At 36.8% G+C, this 18,644-nt stretch overlaps 3 protein-coding genes and 2 pseudogenes across 37 annotated transcripts; 2 read left to right on the forward strand and 3 right to left on the reverse strand.

Moving 5' to 3' along the window:
* Window positions 1-1,336, reverse strand: LOC104752775 (putative F-box protein At5g52620 pseudogene; annotated as a pseudogene).
* Window positions 1,337-1,858: 522 nt separating this feature from the next.
* LOC104726063 (uncharacterized) lies at window positions 1,859-4,917 on the reverse strand. 33 transcript variants are annotated; one of them, XM_087486164.1, is made up of 11 exons: window positions 4,676-4,917; window positions 4,395-4,523; window positions 4,269-4,308; window positions 3,930-4,005; window positions 3,646-3,846; window positions 3,265-3,474; window positions 2,761-3,189; window positions 2,590-2,654; window positions 2,418-2,466; window positions 2,203-2,252; window positions 1,859-2,121 (listed from the first exon to the last, which is right to left on the reverse strand). In XM_087486164.1, the coding sequence occupies exons 1-7, from the start codon at window positions 4,716-4,718 to the stop codon at window positions 2,884-2,886; spliced, it is 1,005 nt and encodes a 334-aa protein (XP_087342290.1). In that variant the 5' UTR covers window positions 4,719-4,917; the 3' UTR covers window positions 1,859-2,121; window positions 2,203-2,252; window positions 2,418-2,466; window positions 2,590-2,654; window positions 2,761-2,883. The 33 variants fall into 33 exon arrangements, with proteins under 33 accessions (XP_087342290.1, XP_010443218.2, XP_087342266.1 ...); XM_010444916.3 differs by having other exon boundaries at window positions 1,859-2,124; XM_087486140.1 differs by having other exon boundaries at window positions 2,203-2,282.
* A 3,214-nt stretch (window positions 4,918-8,131) lies between these two features.
* On the reverse strand, window positions 8,132-12,516 carry LOC104726143 (conserved oligomeric Golgi complex subunit 7). Its single transcript, XM_010444938.2, has 10 exons — window positions 11,874-12,516; window positions 11,515-11,604; window positions 11,306-11,425; window positions 11,124-11,225; window positions 10,751-11,031; window positions 10,455-10,600; window positions 9,800-9,998; window positions 9,005-9,677; window positions 8,587-8,922; window positions 8,132-8,505 (listed from the first exon to the last, which is right to left on the reverse strand). The coding sequence occupies exons 1-10, from the start codon at window positions 12,156-12,158 to the stop codon at window positions 8,227-8,229; spliced, it is 2,511 nt and encodes an 836-aa protein (XP_010443240.1). The 5' UTR covers window positions 12,159-12,516; the 3' UTR covers window positions 8,132-8,226.
* Window positions 12,517-12,595: 79 nt separating this feature from the next.
* Window positions 12,596-13,567, forward strand: LOC104726153 (23.5 kDa heat shock protein, mitochondrial-like; annotated as a pseudogene). Its single transcript, XR_015580804.1, has 2 exons — window positions 12,596-12,862; window positions 12,994-13,567. The product of XR_015580804.1 is annotated as a 23.5 kDa heat shock protein, mitochondrial-like (transcript).
* Window positions 13,568-13,834: 267 nt separating this feature from the next.
* LOC104726164 (E3 ubiquitin protein ligase RIN3) lies at window positions 13,835-18,644 on the forward strand. 2 transcript variants are annotated; one of them, XM_010444967.2, is made up of 14 exons: window positions 13,835-13,969; window positions 14,108-14,167; window positions 14,462-14,772; window positions 15,161-15,238; window positions 15,513-15,599; window positions 15,695-15,816; window positions 16,066-16,162; window positions 16,269-16,374; window positions 16,500-16,657; window positions 16,769-16,906; window positions 16,985-17,052; window positions 17,136-17,354; window positions 17,586-17,952; window positions 18,136-18,644. In XM_010444967.2, exons 3-14 carry the CDS (start codon window positions 14,536-14,538, stop codon window positions 18,193-18,195), a joined length of 1,737 nt encoding a protein of 578 aa, XP_010443269.2. In that variant the 5' UTR covers window positions 13,835-13,969; window positions 14,108-14,167; window positions 14,462-14,535; the 3' UTR covers window positions 18,196-18,644. The 2 variants fall into 2 exon arrangements, with proteins under 2 accessions (XP_010443269.2, XP_010443260.2); XM_010444958.2 differs by lacking the exon at window positions 13,835-13,969 and having other exon boundaries at window positions 14,034-14,167.

An 18,644-nucleotide genomic window follows, 5' to 3' on the forward strand; every position in this document is an offset into this window, starting at 1 on the left:
AATCAGGGGACAGAATAATTTCACCATAAGCAGTCGCTCCAACAACGGAAATACCGCCTTCAAAGAAAAACTTCACTGACAAATGGTTTTCACGGTGCAACCATTTTTGTTTCTGGACATTCTCAAGAATCCACAACCGAAACCGGAATTTAGTAAGTTGTTGACCGTACCCGATCCAGGAAAACCTGACCACGCCTAATTTACCCCTGTAATTAATCAGTTCTGGTAGTAGATTCTTTGTCAAGAAACCTAAGCTTCTCAGACCTAACATCAAAACAAGCTATTTTCTCAATGTTTTGGTAGCCAGCAGCTAGGTAATACAAAACCCCATTGATGCATATCCCTCCACTTTTAGGATAATGGTTCTGATAAGCTCATAAGAGTATATGAAAGGTAAAAGAGAACATGTGCAATCGAGAATGCACGTGAGAATGGAGCTGGAGTGAAGAAGAAGTTAGTTACGTTTACATAACAAACTATCTTAGGACCTTTAGTATAAATAGGTGTTGTGGCATTCATTGGGGAGCCATGTTGATTGTATTCTGTTGTGTGATCTCGTATGTGAGATGATGATGGAAGAGCTAGTGATGTGCTAGTCTCTATCCATGGTGTGTATAGTACTTGGTTAAGGAATAAAGGTATCGGAGTTTGTTACTTAACATTTGGTGCGTAGTGAGGACCGATCGAGTTGATTCTGAAGGTTGAAGATAACGTCCATGAAGGACCGATCGGAGTTTGTTACTTAACTCGAAGTTGGACCTTCCTCCATGACATTTTTCCAGTTCCTAATGTCAGAATATATCCATGACGTTTTTTGGTTACGGCCAGTACCTTGTACTGTTTGTTAATCGGATCATACCCTAAAAGGCTTCTCGAATGGTTCTTCCTTTTCATTTGAGGTAATCTCGCGTACTGTCCTGTGCTAGGGTTACATATCACCGGCACCATCATCTCTCTCAGCCTCTGAGATTTGCATACTACTGAAATATAGTAAGCTAGAAACAGGGTCAGACACTTCCTTTTCGTCCAAGTATCTTATTGGTAACTGCATATGAAAATCGGCGGCTACTATAAGCGAATGATCGTTCTTATCTAGATTTTGAGGCTGAGGCGTTGAGTACAGCCACAAGTTACCGGAATCTTCTTGGACTGCTAATAAGAGTCGACGTGGCCGACTCGAAGACCTAGTCAAGAACAACTCGGTGAATTCTGGACGGCTTAGTATGGACGCGCAGAACTTGGATGCGAGACCAAACCTAGCGATGGACTTGGCAGATGATTTCGAGAGTATCTCGATAATGATGTCAATTGGGATCGGATCGGAGTTGTCTTCCATATCCCCATTGAGTTTCAAATATCGTGTATTGTTGATTGACCTACCGTAGGATCCAGTTTAGGATTTTAAGAGCAATCTCTCTAGGGTAGAGTTCAAAAGGGGTGGGCAAAAACCATAACTTGAAAAACCGAAACAAATGATTTGGTTTGGTTACGGTTAAGTCTAAAATTTTATTTGATTTCAGGTTGCCGACCTAAAAGTTATTAAAGTGAGACCATATGAATGACGGAAGCGGCGGATAGGCTGTTATATGACGATAGCTATAAGAAAACTTGGGCTATAAAAACGTGATTTAAAAAAAATCTGATCCCAACTGAATCGTCGTCTAATATTACATAGTTTTTGATGCTCTTCAACTTTACCAACAATATATTATCACGTTCTGTTATTTTTCTTTCACTGTTCGATTTAATCTGAGATTGGTAGTAGTAGACAAAAGTCGTTCGTCACACACTTCCATTTACAGTCTTACGAGTTTGCTTACCAAATATGAGAAAGCTTTGTGTAGCTGCAAAACCAAGAAGCCCCAAAACAAGGTATTCATTCACAAACAAGCTGAGGTTTTTATTTGAATCAAAGACAGAAATCAGAAAAGAAAAGACATTTGTAATGTTTATATGACAGGTTTATCCAGGTTTTACACAAAGGCCAACCAACTTTGAGATAGGCCAAAACATCAACACAGACCTTGTTCTTGGGACCTCAACACAAACACCCAAAACTGTTCTTGGGACCTCAACAGAAACCATCAAAACTGTTCTTGCTCCCACCAGAGAATTCCTTACCTACTGTTTTTATTATAATCATCCACCACTTGAATTTGGAAAAGATTTATCAAAAGTTCATAAACAGCTGTGGGAGTTTACCCGATAGCCGATACAAATCAAATACCAAGCCGACCCATCCAATGTGTTTCCTGGGTTCGCAGAGATTCCTTTATTGAAGGCTTTATTTTGCAACCAAATGTTCCAAAGAAATGTAACAAAACTGAATTTAACCCCAAAGCCAAAGATTATTATTCAAACTCAAAACTGAAACCAACTTCTAGTAAAAGGATGACTTCTAGTCATATATTTGGTACCTCAAATAGTATCTGTGTCATTCAAGCCAAATATTCCCGATTCTGTAGTCTTTTCAATCAGAAAAGTATATCAAACTAGAAATGGGTACCAACCGACGAAATCAAAGAGGCTATAGCATCCCAAACGTTGTGAAATACAATGAAAATGTAAAGGGTATATGGTTATACCTACCTCAACGCTTTTGACCTCTTAACAAATAACCGATGAAGGGGTAAGGTCTCAAACTCTTAGAATAGCTGTGAACCGGGTACAAAGACAAATCTTATCCATAAATTTTTAAACAAGGAAGTTCCAAAACAAAAAACATGCTCATGAAACTAAGGGGAATGTCACAATGTCTACCTCATTAATGTGCAAAGTTCCTTGGTCCCAAGACAGAGCGACAACACATTTATCTCAAACTAGTGGTGGCAAATGGGATTTTCTACACCCTTCTGTGGCTAGACCTTCCATGAGGGTCTCCAACTAGTACTGGCGAATGGGGCTTCTTGACACTCTTCTGTGACCAGACCTTCCATGAGGAGATCGTGACCTGCTTCGATCACGACCCTCTCTCCCACTCCTCGATCTCCTGTCATAAGGCTTTCTATGATCCCTACCACGGTCCCTGTGTCTATCACCATCTCTGTCCCGATCCCGATCACGGTGTCTATCTCTATCACTAGACCCACTCCTCTTACTCTCGCTTTCCTTTTCCCTTGGTTTCCGCTTATCATCTGCTTCTTTTCCTCTGACTAGCTTTTCTTCTTCCTTTCCTTTATCTTTAGCAGCCTGGAAAAGAAAAGAAAGTAAAAAAGTATCACTATCCCCATCTTCCAAAAAGACAGTATTAATTTAGAGACTTACTTTTTGTTCAGCAAGAAACTCCCGAACCAAGCCATAGCCAACATGTTGTTTTCCAGTGACATGAGACTGCGTCCTTTCTACAGCATCATTAGCCACAAGGAATGATCCACAAACCTCACACAGTGCCATTTTCTTCTCTTGTGCCATAGCAAGTACCTTATCAGTTGGTCGCTGTAACAAGACTGTCTTCTCAGCATTAAGCGCTTCCACCTACAAAAGTTATTGAAAGTTAAGCACTCAGTACACTAAATCATATTTAGGTGTCACTAAGGGTGTAACTGAAACAGGGAGGAATCAAGTCATATTCCAAGATCTAGTATGACTTGTCAAAACTTGGAAACTCATTTTTTAGAGCTTCTTTAGAACTCAACAGCATAGTACCTTCCTCATTAGCGCTTCAGCTTCATCCACTTTGCCCTCTTCACCAAGTGCTTCCACTTGTTCCAAAAGGTTCTTAACTTTTTCCTCCAAAACAGACAATTGTTCAGCTTTTTCTGCAGATAGAGAAGGTGGTGGAGGCGGCTCAACCTCTTGTGCAAGGCGTTCACGTCCACGCCTGACCTTCCTATCAAGATCATTCACCTGTAACCAGTTCCAATCTTAGTGTACAGAAGACTCGATTCTTACGGAAAAAAAATCTAATAGGAGTGACAAGCATTACATACCAACTTCTCACAAAACTGTGCAAGCTCAGCCTCGAATTTAGGCACATAGGAATCATGCCTCGGAGAGTTTTCGAAACTGAAACAAACAAACGAAAAAAACTCAAAACTCCTTTATATAAATACGCTCTCAGGTAGGCCTAATTGTAACCTCTACGTATAACATTGATGGACATAAACATGCAAGATAGCCACAAAATCCTTTTAGGAGTAGAGCACTACAGTAAATGTTCTATTTGAGCAATTTCTTATTCAAATGTAGGCATATTAATCTCACACGAATCAATACAGATTTGTAAGTTAACAGAATCAAACATAATGAAGATCTCAATGGAGCCTCACCTCTCTTTCAACTTTGGATCATGAATTCTCGAGCACGCTCCTGAAAGAACCAGAGACAACAACGAAGCTAAGAATCTAACATGAAGAAAAAGCATATCATACAAATTTACAAATAGTGTGACTAACCAAGATCGCTTCGAGTATTAACGAAGAGGTCATGAGGACAAAATCGAACCATATAGAATGCACAGACCTCTCTATCATCCCACTTAACCTCCTTGAACCCTCTTCTCTCTTCGTCTGTCAGATTACGAGCTGCAAGCAAAATCGTTTCCTCTGTTAGCTAAAATTAAACACAAAATTCACCAAATTCTTCACATGGAAACCATAAATTAAAAGCTTTGGAGAGCTCAATTTCGGGGATAAAATCTGAAACTAGATTTTTTGCTCTTGGATTATTCATTCACCTGCTCCCATAAGTTCGTCTAACAGAGCTCGCTGAGCATCCATGGTGGGCTACGAAGAAATCGAACTGAATCAAATTTGAAGATAGAACAGACAATTGCAGAATCAAATTTGGAGGATGATGGATTGGAGGAGGAGGAGTGATGATTAGGGTTTCGTTCGCCACGAAGAAAAGGGCGTCTATCGTATACTGTATTATTATATAATAATTAGTTCATATATATTTTTGCATCAATCTTATTCTATAAAGCTTGGTTAAGTGTGTCAATTTTATTAATTTGAAATTTTGACATGCGTAATATAAATTTTTTATTTTAATAAATTAAAAAAATTAAAAGATAATTATTAGAAAATTAAAAAAAATATACAATTTTAAAAATATATATAAAAAAAATTCTACTACTATGTATATAAAGTTACTACTTCTATAAGAAAAATGATTAAACAAATTATAAAATTAATTAATCTAATACCATAATTAAATAAATTATAGAATCAATTATTAATTCTAAAAGAAAAAGATGGTAAACACTCATCTTTATATAAACAACTAAATCATGTCATAACATAATAGTTTCTTAAAATATACCATTACTAGGATATATCTCGTGCTTAAAGCACGAATCAACATTTTAAAAAAAAATTATAACAATAAAAATTATTATTTATTTAAAAAAAAAAATATTTTATTTGAGATAATATTTATTTTTAATTGTTATGTAAATCTGTTAGTCTATTTGAATACTAATTATTTTAGAATATTATAGTATTTTATTTTTGACGTATTAATACAATTTTATATTGTTTATTTATTGTATTTGCATCATTATTTTGTGAAATATAAAATAGTAATTTTAATATTATAATTGTGAGCAAAGAAAAAATTTTATATATAAATTTAGTTTTACCAACCCGCCAATGTGGAAATTAAAACACACATTTTCATACATTGAGTAATATATATTCATTTTAAAAAATTCAAATCACAACATGCAGAACAAATATGTATTTTATTAATTATAAGTATTAAATGAAAATTCCAAACAATTTGTAAATAACATAAAATAAAGATGATAGGAGAATCATAATTTGAAATCTTAACAAAATCTTCGAATTTAGTTATTAAAAATAATTGTATTGTATACTTGGATAGAAAATCTTAGTTTTTAAAATTCTGATTGGTTTATATATTTTAAAAAAAAATAATTAGTAATTTCATCCATAATTTATTAGAAAGAGAAAATATTTTTTAGATTTTTTAATATTTGATCTGTGAATGTTTTTTATTTTTAATTAATTATATTTATTTAAATTAGTTAATTAAGCTTAATTAATTTTTTCTAATGGCAATTGAATGTAAATTTTTACACATTTTAAGGTTAGTTTCATATTTGTACTTCTCAATTAATATAGTAGGATTAATTAATTAAATAGTGTTCTATTGTTAAAAAAAAAGTTTTTGTAAAAAATAAACTTCTTATGAGGTGTTCATTTTTACGAGGATGTTTCATATTATAAAGTACTATATATCAATTCTGTAAATTATTCTATATAGATATACTTTTTGGGGTCAAATTTTAATTATAAGGCAAAGCTTTTTCAAAAAGTTAACATGTTTATGTAATTTATAGCATTTGTTTACGTATTATGCATATATTCTTCAGATTATGCATATTCTTCTTTCATTTTCTTGAGATTATTATTTGACTTTTGATTTCATTTTTCTGATTTAAAGATAAACACTTTTTTTGAGGAAAAGTATTAAACTTATATGGATTTTTGATTAATATATGATAATGTTAGTATAATATTATTTAAAATTAGTTAGACAAGTATTAAAATTATTCCGTATGAGATTACAACATATAAAACAATTATATTTAAGCCAATGTTAGTTTTTTAAATATGAGATAATATTAGTTTTCATTTTTTCTTGAGAATTATTTTGTATTAATGTTAATATTATTATAATACAAATTAATTTGATATAAAATTATGAATCTTATCCATCAGGATTAGTGCATAGAAGTAAATTTGATTTATAATGTTGTCATATATAGTTAAAATGTATTGTAAGATGAAGTGTGTGAACTCTAAATACGATTTTCACATTTTTTTTTATACGTGCGTAATTTATGCAGGTCTAATCTAGTTATAAAATGCATAGAACTGAAAACAAATACTTTTCTACAATGGGGTTATTTGTGCACATAACAACCTTTAACGCATATATCTTACGACAATATCAAACTTATGTGGAACTCACTGAAAAATATTTGTATTCCGTCTATATTTGCTAAAATCACCGTAAATAGTGACCATTGTTGCTAAATTGTTACATTGGTCTACCATTTCAATCAATATGCACCAAAAAGTAGTATTAGTTGTATGAATTTATATTATTGTTTTTAAATTTTGTTGCTTCCAATAAAATATAAACTTAAGATAGAAAAAAATAAAGTACATAAAAATGAATCAAAAAGAATTAAGATGAATGAAAATAACATTTAGTTGGAAATTCAAATACTTTCAAGAAATAAATTGAGAAGAAAACAACTTAGTGATCTAAATAAATAAATAAAATTGAAAGTTTTTTTATTAGAGTTTTTAATAAATAAAGAAATCATAATATATATCAAAAGTAAGGTGGGAAAACAGCCATTCTAATAAAGAACTTGTGGAAAAGATAATCAAATCGGAGAAGGGAGAAAGATGAATCAAATTGGAAATTAGAGATTCGGGAAGGAAGAAACACAATTTTGTCCTAATTTTGACGTAAGAAAATAGCATCGTTTTAACAAAATAATGATGTTTGACTTTTAATTAAATGGAAAATAAAATTGACTAATATCATAATTAATTTGGCGATGTCAAAACAAATTAGTGTGTTTTATGTCTCATTAAAAAAATTATATTTGTTTTGGCAAAAATGCAAAAGTTCGTTTGTTGATTAAATTACCATTTTGGAAAAGAAAAAAAAAATCATTCATTTGTCTATCAAATATCAACCATCTCTTAAAAAGCAATGTTCAACAAAATGCTTGGCGTTATTATAGTTCACAAGAAAGACAAATCCAAGCCCAATGAATGTCATGTAACTATGGTTCTTAACAAGATGAGATGTCATGTAACTATACTTAAAAACAATCCAATTATATGACACCCACAGACATTGTTAGAAGATACCTACCGAGGAACCAACCAGTTTTGGTTCTTCATCTCACGCAATGTTTAGTGAAAGCCATTTCATCTATGATTTGGTGTCAAGTGTATCTTTTATTGAATAATAAAACTATTTTGTAAACGTAGAAAACACGAAAACTACCTAATCATGAATTTTTCAGCGGTGAATTCGAGTATTTTATTAGACACCAGCGGCTCCGAACATAGATCTACACGTGACTCTTGGATTCTGGTCTAGTGTTTTTTGATGCAATTAAGAAAGCATTTACTACAAATTTCGAAACTTGTCTTTTATATTGCATCAAAAATTCACCATGTGTTTATACAATATGACAATGGAGGAACCGACTTGTTAGCAGAGTCTCGTAGGCTAATCGAAACTGATACGACGCATCTTACAAACAAGATTAGCTGTAGGGAAATCGAGTTCACTACCAGCTTCTGATTTCATCACATCTTTGAGCTCATCTCTCGGTGTAGCCAAACACGTCTGAAAAGTTGCAAGAACTGGCGGAACTGGCATGGACAGAGCCGAAAGCACATTGCTCAAGTACTCTATATCTACAGAGAGTTGTTGTGCTCCTCGGTCTGAAATGTATTGGATTCCTCTCAGTTGGTCCATGTACAGGGCGGTTGCGCCTTCTGCTACCTGTTTTTTTAAAAAAAAATTAGTGGTTAAGGTCTTAGCTTATTGCAATCTGAGGTTGACTAACGCTTAAATTAGACTTACCTTGAACATCCACTCCGTTGCAAAGAATTGGGCATCCTCGTTGTTTGAGTCACCATTGGTTGAGATTCCTTCAGCTAGAGGCTCAAGCTGCTGAGGCAAAGTAAGAAGATATTCTCCTACACTTGTAACATAAGACTGAGGGTATGAGCTGAAGTTTGGTAGAGGAAATGCAGTTTGTTCCTCGACAGAAGACCAGATTGGTAGGCGAGATACTTCCCCCAGGCGTTGCCTGACTTTTGATATTAGGACATCATACACAAGTTCGTTGACTGTGTCGGCAAATGCAGCAACTCTCTGAGATGCCAAAGGCAGGGCGTGGAACCGTGGATCTTTAGACTGCAACAAATCAAGGGAATAAGGAAACAAAAGGATAGTTAATTCAGAAACTTTGTAAATCAAGACTACAGCTTTTCGGTACCTGCTCCAACAGGTTTAACAGTTTGTGAGCCTTCTCCGGAACATCAACCAACCGAATAGCTGCCACATCCAAGGAAGCTCGTCCAGCCATAGACAAATCTCCAGCAGTTTGTTCACTTTTCAAATGTGATAGGTTTTGATCCAAATTTGTGCCAAATAATGAAATAGACAAGCTGGAGTTTAATCTAGCTAGAGTGGCTCTCAAAGAGGCTTCGAAGACAGAAGACCTACTCGTGAGACAATCAGCAACAGTAAGAATTTGTAGTGCTCCCTGGACAATGGACCATTCCTCATTTGAAGTCAAATCCATCTTGCGAGAGCTCTCCCTTTTCTCTGCACTTGCCTCTTTCTTTGAGCCAACTCCATCACCTGTACCATCCACTCCACACACAACTCTCAAAGATTTGAGTGTTTCTTGAAGCATTGAGATATATTGCAACATTATGTCATCTAACGCAAGTATCAGCTCGTCTGCCTCTGAGCCGCCAGTGAAGCCGATACACCTTTCAACCGCAGCTTCCAGAAGAACAACAACTTGGGGAATAGACTCTTCCATCCTACGTACTGTTTCGCTGAGTTCGATTCCTTGAGCCCCAACACCACGAGTAACAGCCCCTCTAAGATCCACCACTGCAATCTCAGAGGATAGAATAGCACGTTCCATCTTCCCATATCTAAAGAATGATAAACTCTTATGTCACAAACAGCCTTTAAGAGCCATATACCCTAAATAAGTTTCATCGATAAAATGAGAAAATCTCTAAATCCTAGAGAAGTACACAACTTGAAAACTTACTTTTGCTTAAACGATTCAAAGGGTGAGTAAACGGCCTTCAGCGTATCTATTAAGACCCTAAGTTCAGATTCGGCAAACAGGTGCTGTATGTTTCTTGCAAAGGAACCAGTTACGTTGTGCAGCTCAATCAGCGCCTCAAGATGTTTAGTCTGAATATTAATACCCTTGGGCAAGTCTCCAGATAATAGATCCATCACACCTGTTCAAGTTAAACATCAGAACTGTCAGTATTTTCCTAAATACAAACAATAGTTAATTGTCTGAAAAAATTTCAATCACTAAATGAAAAAAAAAATGTTACAAATAAGTTTTTTCAAATGAAAGTTCAGATTTCCTGGAACTCTCTTAAATATCGACATACTCATGATATTTGCCACTATGCACAAAAATTACAAACTTAACAAGTGGAACTCTCTTAAATATCGACATACTCATGATATTTGCCACTATGCACACAAATTACAAACTTAACAAGAACAGCCAAAAACTTCAGCTCATGTAAAGGCAGGAGAAACTGACACTCTTAGATCTATCTATTAAGGCACGAGGATGGTACAGTAGAACAACCAAAGAAGCAACGCAATCCCAATCCAGCTGGGTAAAAGGACTAGGCTAAGAAGGAAACTTAACAATCAGTACTGACATCATATCTAACCTTTGGCGAGTGCTTTCGTTTCAGGAACAGCATCTCCTGTTGCAAGGTTAACACGAGAAACAAAACTAGCCCCCAGTACCTTCATGGTCTCAACCAACAGCTTTGGGACAAGAGTCATGTAGTCATCAGGGAAGGCAACCATACACCTGAACAATCATGAAAGCAAAAACGTACTACAGTGATTGATACTTAAGCTGCAATCACATGATTGGGTATAAAGGTCTGACATACTGTCACTCGAAGAGCCTGGTAAAAATATGCAGTTACTGTAAGAAAAAAAAAAGTAAATATTTTACCATTTCCACTCCTGCTCAAGATAGAGTAGCATTTCGTCGTAAAAGCTTGGCAGCCAACTGGCAAATGATGTCTGAGATGATGTCAATTGAAACTCATCACCGCTAGACAACCTTTGACTTTCACTTCTCTCATTGGCAAGCTTGTTGGCCCTTTGCTTTGTGTCAAAATCTTCCCAGAGTTGCTTAATTGGCTTTAGACGGACTTCTGAATATTGCAATTCCATAGACTTGAATCTCCCAATCCGGATTAGAATTCCTCGCAAATCTTGAACGACATCAACCTGCCAAATTTGGTGAAAGGCTTTTCAGAACAATAAATAGCAACATACCACAACCTAAATTAGTTAGGTTTTGCAGCTATATGGGTTCAAACCTTGTGATATGTTAATGCATCGGTAAGACGTGGCTGCACCATTTTCTCCAGTCTGTCTTCCAAGACCTCTAGTTGCTTTCTAACATTAGCAAATTCTGCAACCTGTTGATCAAAATTGGAGTTAAGAGTGACGATGACAAAAGACTTAAATCCATAAAGTACTGAAGCTGATATTAAACTACCTCTCCAACGGCAGACAAACAATTTCTCATGCTGGCAAGAGTTTCTGCAGCACGAGGAAGATCGCCACTGTTAAAAACACTCTCAACCGTCGAGCTTAACTGAGTTAAACCATCAGCATCCTGTCCATATACCAGAGAGACAAAAATCAATTTCCAGATCTACCCCAAGTGTCCACATGATGGATCAAAATATTACTATGCATACTGACCTGTAGTGTTTTGTAGGCAGCCTCCATTCTCTGTTTGACACTATCCACTCTAGCAAGGGCAGCTATACATTCTGCTGAAGAACCCTCTGCCTGCAAGTACCAATTTCGATAAGAACGCGTTGTAACAAACTCTTTTGAGATAGAAACATAATAACACCCAAAATCAACTACATTGCCCAACTCAAATGCACACAATTCTCTAACTGAATCAGATCATTTGCAAGGATTTCTGATCTAATTTAATAATCTAATCTAATTTAGCGAGATGGATCCTACCAAAAGCTCAGATTGAAATCTCCAAACGAAAGCAGAAGTTGTGCAGAATCAAATAGTCCAAAGAATAAGCAAAAAATGCGTACCTTCTTGAGCTTCTGGAGGATTCCAGCAACAGAACCACGCAGAGACACGGCATCATCTCGGAGACGCAACACGTCGCGTGTGGCGCGAGGTACACGAAGGAGAGCGCCTCCGCTCTGCTCTTCAAGTGAAGCTCCGATCTCCTCGGAGGCAATCTGGAGCTTCATTTCCAGATCCACAAGATGTTTCTCGAGCGAATCCTGCGGGTGACGCGCTTGGCACGACGAGTTAACCCAACGCTTGGCATCGAACTTCTCATCTGAAAATGGACCTAGATCCAGCATCATCCTGATCGGAGATCACTCACTCCGATTCCCCTCAAGACTCTTTTCAACTTCGAAGATCAATGTCGAAGAGATGAAGATCTTCTGATTTCGCAGAGACACTGAAGTTCAAACTAAACCAAATCGATCTAAACCGACTTTAAATTTCGGTTTTCATTCGGTACTACAAATCTTCAATCTACCACAAAATCGAACCAAAATAAACCGAAGATGATCAATTAAATTCACAAATAAGGGCCCAAAAGTGATGGGCAATTAGAGAAATTGAATCTTTTTCTTCTTTTTCGTAAAATAGGAAAAAAAAAAAAAATTTACTTGGAGACCACGCACTTCTAGAACCATCCTTGAGCAAACTCACCACTCTCCAGCACCTTCTTCTTCTTCTTCCTTACTATATAAAACCTTTCTCTAACCATTTTTTTTTTTTCTCACACATAGAACTAAAAAATTCTCTCATCGAGCTTATAAATATCTTATTAATCACTAGCTTACTTTTCTTCTAATCTGAAAAAATGGCGTCATCGTCTCTAGCTCTCAGGAGACTTCTCTCTTCCTCCGTCGTCCCTCGCTCCTTACGATCAATTCGTCCGGCGGCTGCTTCTTCTCGCCTCTTCAATACAAACGCCGTCAGAAACTACGAAGACGGTGACGAAAGAAACCATCGCTCAAACCGACATGTTTCTCACGTGGCGGCGATTTCTTCTCAGGTAAATCAGCTTCTCCGTCCAATTTCTCTTTATAACTTCCCGATCTGATACATGTTTCCGATGGATCCACGAATAGATCTAATTTTCCTCTCGGAGATCTTTTATAATCTGAACATTTTTGTTTGACACAGACATGTTGGAGCCGTTTACTCCGACGAGAAGCTTGAGCCAGATGCTAAATTTCATGGACCAGGTGAGTGAACTCCCTTTGGCGTCAGCAGCTACGCGTGGAATGGGAGCTTCAGGAGTTAGACGTGGCTGGGACGTGAAGGAGAAAGACGACGCGTTGCATCTAAGGATCGATATGCCTGGACTGAGCAAAGAAGATGTGAAACTGGCTTTGGAACAGAACACTTTGGTGATCAAAGGAGAAGGTAAAACAGAGGAAGGAGATGGAGATGTTTCTGGAGATGATGGACGGAGGTTTACGAGTAGGATTGGGTTACCGGAGAAGGTTTACAAGACTGATGAGATTAAAGCGGAGATGAAGAATGGTGTGTTGAAAGTGATGATTCCTAAGAATAAAGAGGATGAGCGTAGCAATGTTCGTCACATAAATGTTGACTAAGAGCCTTTCGATCTCTGTGTGTATGGATGGATGTTAAGATGTTTTTGTGGTGAACGAGTTTGTTCCTTGATCTCTTTCTTTGTTTTTCTTGGTGAATCAAGCAAAATTACATTTCCTCAATGGATATTTTAAAAGCACTCTGCTCCCTTATTATTCTAGACTTTGATGTATCACTCAAACATGCTGAGCAACAGAGCCTCGAACAACTTAATCCTCGATGTTCGAACAATTTCATTTTCTATATGCGGATGATTTATTAAATGTCTAAAAGGGGATTAGATTATGTACCAAACTATTGATACAATGTATATCTTGAGGGTGCTAAATCGAGTCAAACAACTCCAATTGTGGAATCTGCGTAAACTTTGTCAAATTAAAGGATCAATCAAGTTATTATCGTTCATAAAAGTTTCAGATTAAGATTGTAAGATGATGTATCAGTGATAAAGATAACCTAACACTACTTTGAACAACCGTGGCCATTCTTTGGCGACCATAGCACACGGCGAGCCGTCGTCATCGTCGTCATCAAATTTTAAGTAACTTTTTATTTATTTACCGCGCGGTCTCAAAACTTTCCTTTACCTCTATTATTTTATTTTCGTATTTAGTTTATTTTAAAATAATATTTTTTTTGCTCTTTTACTTTTTTTTTTTTTCCTTCTCCATCGAGAAAGAGGACGCAATTGCCGGTTCTGAAGAGAATTTTACAATCATCGACGAAGAGAATATTTCAGGTTTGAATGAAATCTCTCTCTCTGCAGAGTCAATCATTGTCTTCCTCTTTGATTCTATGGGCCTCGATTTGTTCGTTGAATCGTTTCATTGTCTCCCAGCTCATCTCTCTCCTTTTTTTTTTGTTAATTAATTCCCCAGTTCCTTCGATTTTAGTAATTTTATGTTTATATTTCTCAATTGCTCGATCTTGTGAACTTGGCGGATCATGTTTGTGAATTGTACTTGCTCTGGTTGACCTTCCCGGAGCCGACGTTATAAATTGTCCTGCTTACATAAGCTTCATGTTGATGCAGGGGAGTAAGATAAGAGGGACTTGGTTTAAATGAGTGGGTTAAGTCTGAGTGAGAAAGGCTGTAAATAGTTTCTAATGGGGATAAGATATCTGCACATTTCTGTGGCAACAACAGCTTTGAGCTTTGTGGGTTTACAAGTCTGGAGTGAGTTGTCTCTTGATAGACATAGAGCTGATGGTTTGATTACCAAGAACGTCTCTTTAGGAGATTCTGAGGATCCCCTTGAGTTGCTTCTGGGTTCTCACACTACAATTGCCTTGCTGACAAGTTTTGTGCTCAATGTCTACATTCTTCTTGTTCTTTCTCTCAAGGTATAACGGGTTCCGAGGTGGGCTTCCCACAAGTTAGTGAGTTTTTAAGTTTGTTCTTACGTTAGTTAGATGTCTCAAGTGCCTTCTTTGAATGTGCGTGTGTGTGTGTGTGTGTCTTTTCTTGGAATGGAATTCAATCTACAGCTCTTAGTTTAGTTATTAGAAACAGCATGAAAAATTAGTTTGCACCTGCGAGTTATGGTGTGTGAAGCAAGCAAGTAAATCTGACGCAAAGGAGTTAAGACTCTTGTTTTTTCGCTAGTTATGAAACGACATATATCTAATAGTTGGAACTCCATACTTAGAGGGTGATAATAGACTAGCTCTTTTGTGGAAATGTCTTTCAACCATTTTGTGAGGATCTAATAGCTTTTTAAATTCCCTGCAGACTCTGTTTTTCGGGGATCTATATGCCATTGAAACTAAAAAGCTGGTGGAAAGACTTGCCAATTACATCATTTACAAGGTAGTTGTTTTCTACTTTGATGATAGCCAGTAGATTGCAACCGAAACCAATCCACATCTTCTATCACTTACATAGTTATATTATATCTGGAATATTTGAATTGTTGCAAAAAAGGACGTAGACGAGATTCTACTTAAAATGACAAGCAGTAATGTAGAATAACAACTATTTTCACCACTTTATTTGATTGGCATATCTATTCTGTTTGTTGTAACTTGTAGATGTTTGCCTTTGTTATGCTAATAACTAGAGTCCTTTTTGTTCCTGGGTTTAGGGCACTTTTCTGCCGTTGATGGTTCCACCAACAGTATTTCAGGGGGTCCTATGGACAATCTGGTTGACTGTTCTATGTACTCTTAAGGTATGACATACTTTCGTGTGACTTTCTTAAATTATGATCAGAAAATGCTGAATTTGGTATTCTAGACACCTAATGAGTAGTGAAATGTTGTGTAGATGTTTCAAGCTTTGGCTAGAGATCGGCTTGAGCGATTGAATGCATCTCCTTCTTCTACTCCTTGGATATACTTTCGTGTGTATTCAGCTCTGTTCATAGTTCTCTCTGCTGTTTTGTTCTGGTATTTCCTAAACTTTGTGGCACCATGTGAAATTATCAGTTGCGGCTTTTTCAACCCCTTTTTTTCTTCCAAAACATGCGTACAAGATATTGTGTCTAGAGTTCTCACGTTTATTAGACTGCAATACAATTAGGAGAATAGGGATATCTTTGATTCATACACCAGACCTCTGGTGTATGAATATAGGTTCTAGTGATTGAAGACTGAACTTGTTGTTCTTCTCTGAATGATTTTTGTCCTATCTTGCAGGATAAACCTTTCCCTTATGATATACAACAGAATTGGTTCATCTCTGTATTTGTTGTTACTTTTTGAGCCATGCAGTGTAGCTTTTGAGACCTTGCAGGTACTTTAGTAAGATTAGCTGTATTCATTGTTTATGTTGCCCTTCTTTGAAACCATGCCTGACGAAAATAGAGGTTTTTTCAATCGCATAATGGATAATTTTTCAGGCATTGTTGATTCACGGGTTTCAACTCCTTGATATGTGGATCAACCACTTAGCAGTCAAGAATTCAGATTGCCAAAGATCAAAGTTTCTTGATTCTATGACAGCAGGTTTGTCTTGTTTTGGCGTATGAATTTAATGATGTCTTCTGTTAGACTGCACACATGTCTCTTGGATTATCCTTGGCGTATTTGATGTTTACATTACTGACTTTGACCTCTTACCCTTTAAATAGGCTCATTATTGGAATGGAAAGGCCTACTTAACCGGAATCTTGGTTTCTTTCTAGACATGGCTACCTTGGTAATGGCCCTTGGTCATTATTTTTACATCTGGTGGCTCCATGGAATGGCCTTTCATATGGTGGATGCAGTTTTGTTTCTCAACATACGTGTAAATCCCTTGATCGACTTTCTTCGTAAAAAGTGTCATTCTACTGGTTGCTTAATAAGTACTGATCTAACTATTGAGTTCTTTGTGTGTTTTCCCGTCTGATTTTGCCAGGCCCTGTTAAGTGCAATTTTGAAACGGATAAAAGGATACATTAAACTGCGAGTAGCTTTAGGTGCCCTTCATGCAGCTCTTCCTGATGCAACTTCAGAAGAGCTGCGGGCATATGATGACGAATGTGCTATATGTCGGGTATGCTTCTGCTAGATATTTATCAGCGTCGTTGCATTTTTCAGTAGCTAACCAGTCTTTGATTATTACGAATGATAGGAACCAATGGCTAAGGCTAAAAGACTTCACTGCAACCACCTTTTTCATCTTGGATGCCTGCGATCATGGTATGCTAGCTCCTTTATGCTGCCACCTTTTGTGCTGTTACGATTTTGTGAGAACTGTTAATCACAATGATATTTTGACCCAGGTTGGATCAAGGTCTAAATGAGGTTTACTCTTGTCCTACATGTCGTAAGCCACTTTTTGTTGGTAGAACTGAGAATGAGGCGAATCCTAGCAGAGAAGAAGTCTTAAGAGATGAACAGTTAGCCCGTCAATTTGAGAGACAAAACAGTTCTGTCCATGCACGAATCACTGGAATGTTTCCAACCGAGACGCCAAATTCCACTGAAAGTGATCCTTGGAGGTTGGGTTCACTGTTTTCTTCATAAGTGCATTAACGTAACAGTGTGTCCATAACAACATCATCCACGTCCTGTGATTTTGTCTGGCTAAAATACTATGCATTGTCTAATTATACTTGGTTCTTTTGATAGCAAGTAATCGTTGGTTTTTGAGAGAACCAAGCTTGTGTCCCCATGGGTTTTCTAACTAAAGATTGGCTTACTTGAAATCACCTTTTTCTCATGCCATATAGGAATTCAGGACTAGACTCAAGCTTGCTACAAACATGGTCAGATCAGGGTGTTGATGTCGCGGGTCCCTCTGCAGGCTCCAGATCCGTTGGACTGGGGCAGGTTCAAATGATGATGAGACACCTTGCATCTGTTGGGGAAGGTTATGCTCAGAATGCACTTGACGATGCTACTTGGGGTCTCTGGCCGATGAATCCTTCGCAAGTATCGAATCCGTCTACAAATGTTCCTCCTGCTGGTGGTGGAAGAACAGGTGGTCTGCATCTGAGAACTGTCTCTCGTGCAGAAAATAGCATGGCGAGTATACTAGCTATGGTTGAGACAGTGAGAGAAGTCCTGCCACATGTGCCTGATGAAATAATTTTTCAGGTAAATATTAGATCTGCGTACTTTGATGAGCAAGCACTATTTCTGGCTGAATTAGTAGGTCATTTCTGCATCTTCACTTGTTTTCACAAGTGATTAATGCTACGACATGCCAAATTGTGTTAATTGTAATATTATTTTGACTTGATATTAATTAAAGCCTACTACGATTCAATTTTCTTGTAGGACCTGCAAAGAACAAATTCCGCTGCTGTCACAGTGAACAATCTTCTCCAGATGTCATGATGGTTTACCTAAAAGTAATGAGCACTTCCATTTCGAGCTCAGGTTTTCCAGCATACGATAAACGGATAGGGCAACATCCTTGTCTAGTTGTCTTTCACTCACCACCACACATTTAGAAGCGTTGTTCTTCTGTAAATAGGAGGCATTCTTGCAACAGACTTTGCAAGAGGAAGAGACTCTAGAGTAGCTTTTGTTCATTTGCTATTGTGTGATAAATAAAGCTCTGATATTTGCAGAGTCCTGGCGGTCATGAAATATTTTGTTGGAGGCTTCGTTCTCTGGAGGTAGAAACCAGTCTATGTGAATGCACTTCTGGACTGATGCTACCTCCAATTGTATTAGAGCGTGTAATATATTACAATAACAAATAGAAGTAAACTACAAAATGGATTGTTATTGATCCAATAGATTTTATGTGGTATAATCAATTGCTCAACTGTTTCCTTAAA

Source organism: Camelina sativa, chromosome 2, assembly GCF_030686135.1.
Source record: "Camelina sativa cultivar CO46 ecotype springtype chromosome 2, ASM3068613v1".
NCBI classification, from domain to species: domain Eukaryota; kingdom Viridiplantae; phylum Streptophyta; class Magnoliopsida; order Brassicales; family Brassicaceae; genus Camelina; species Camelina sativa.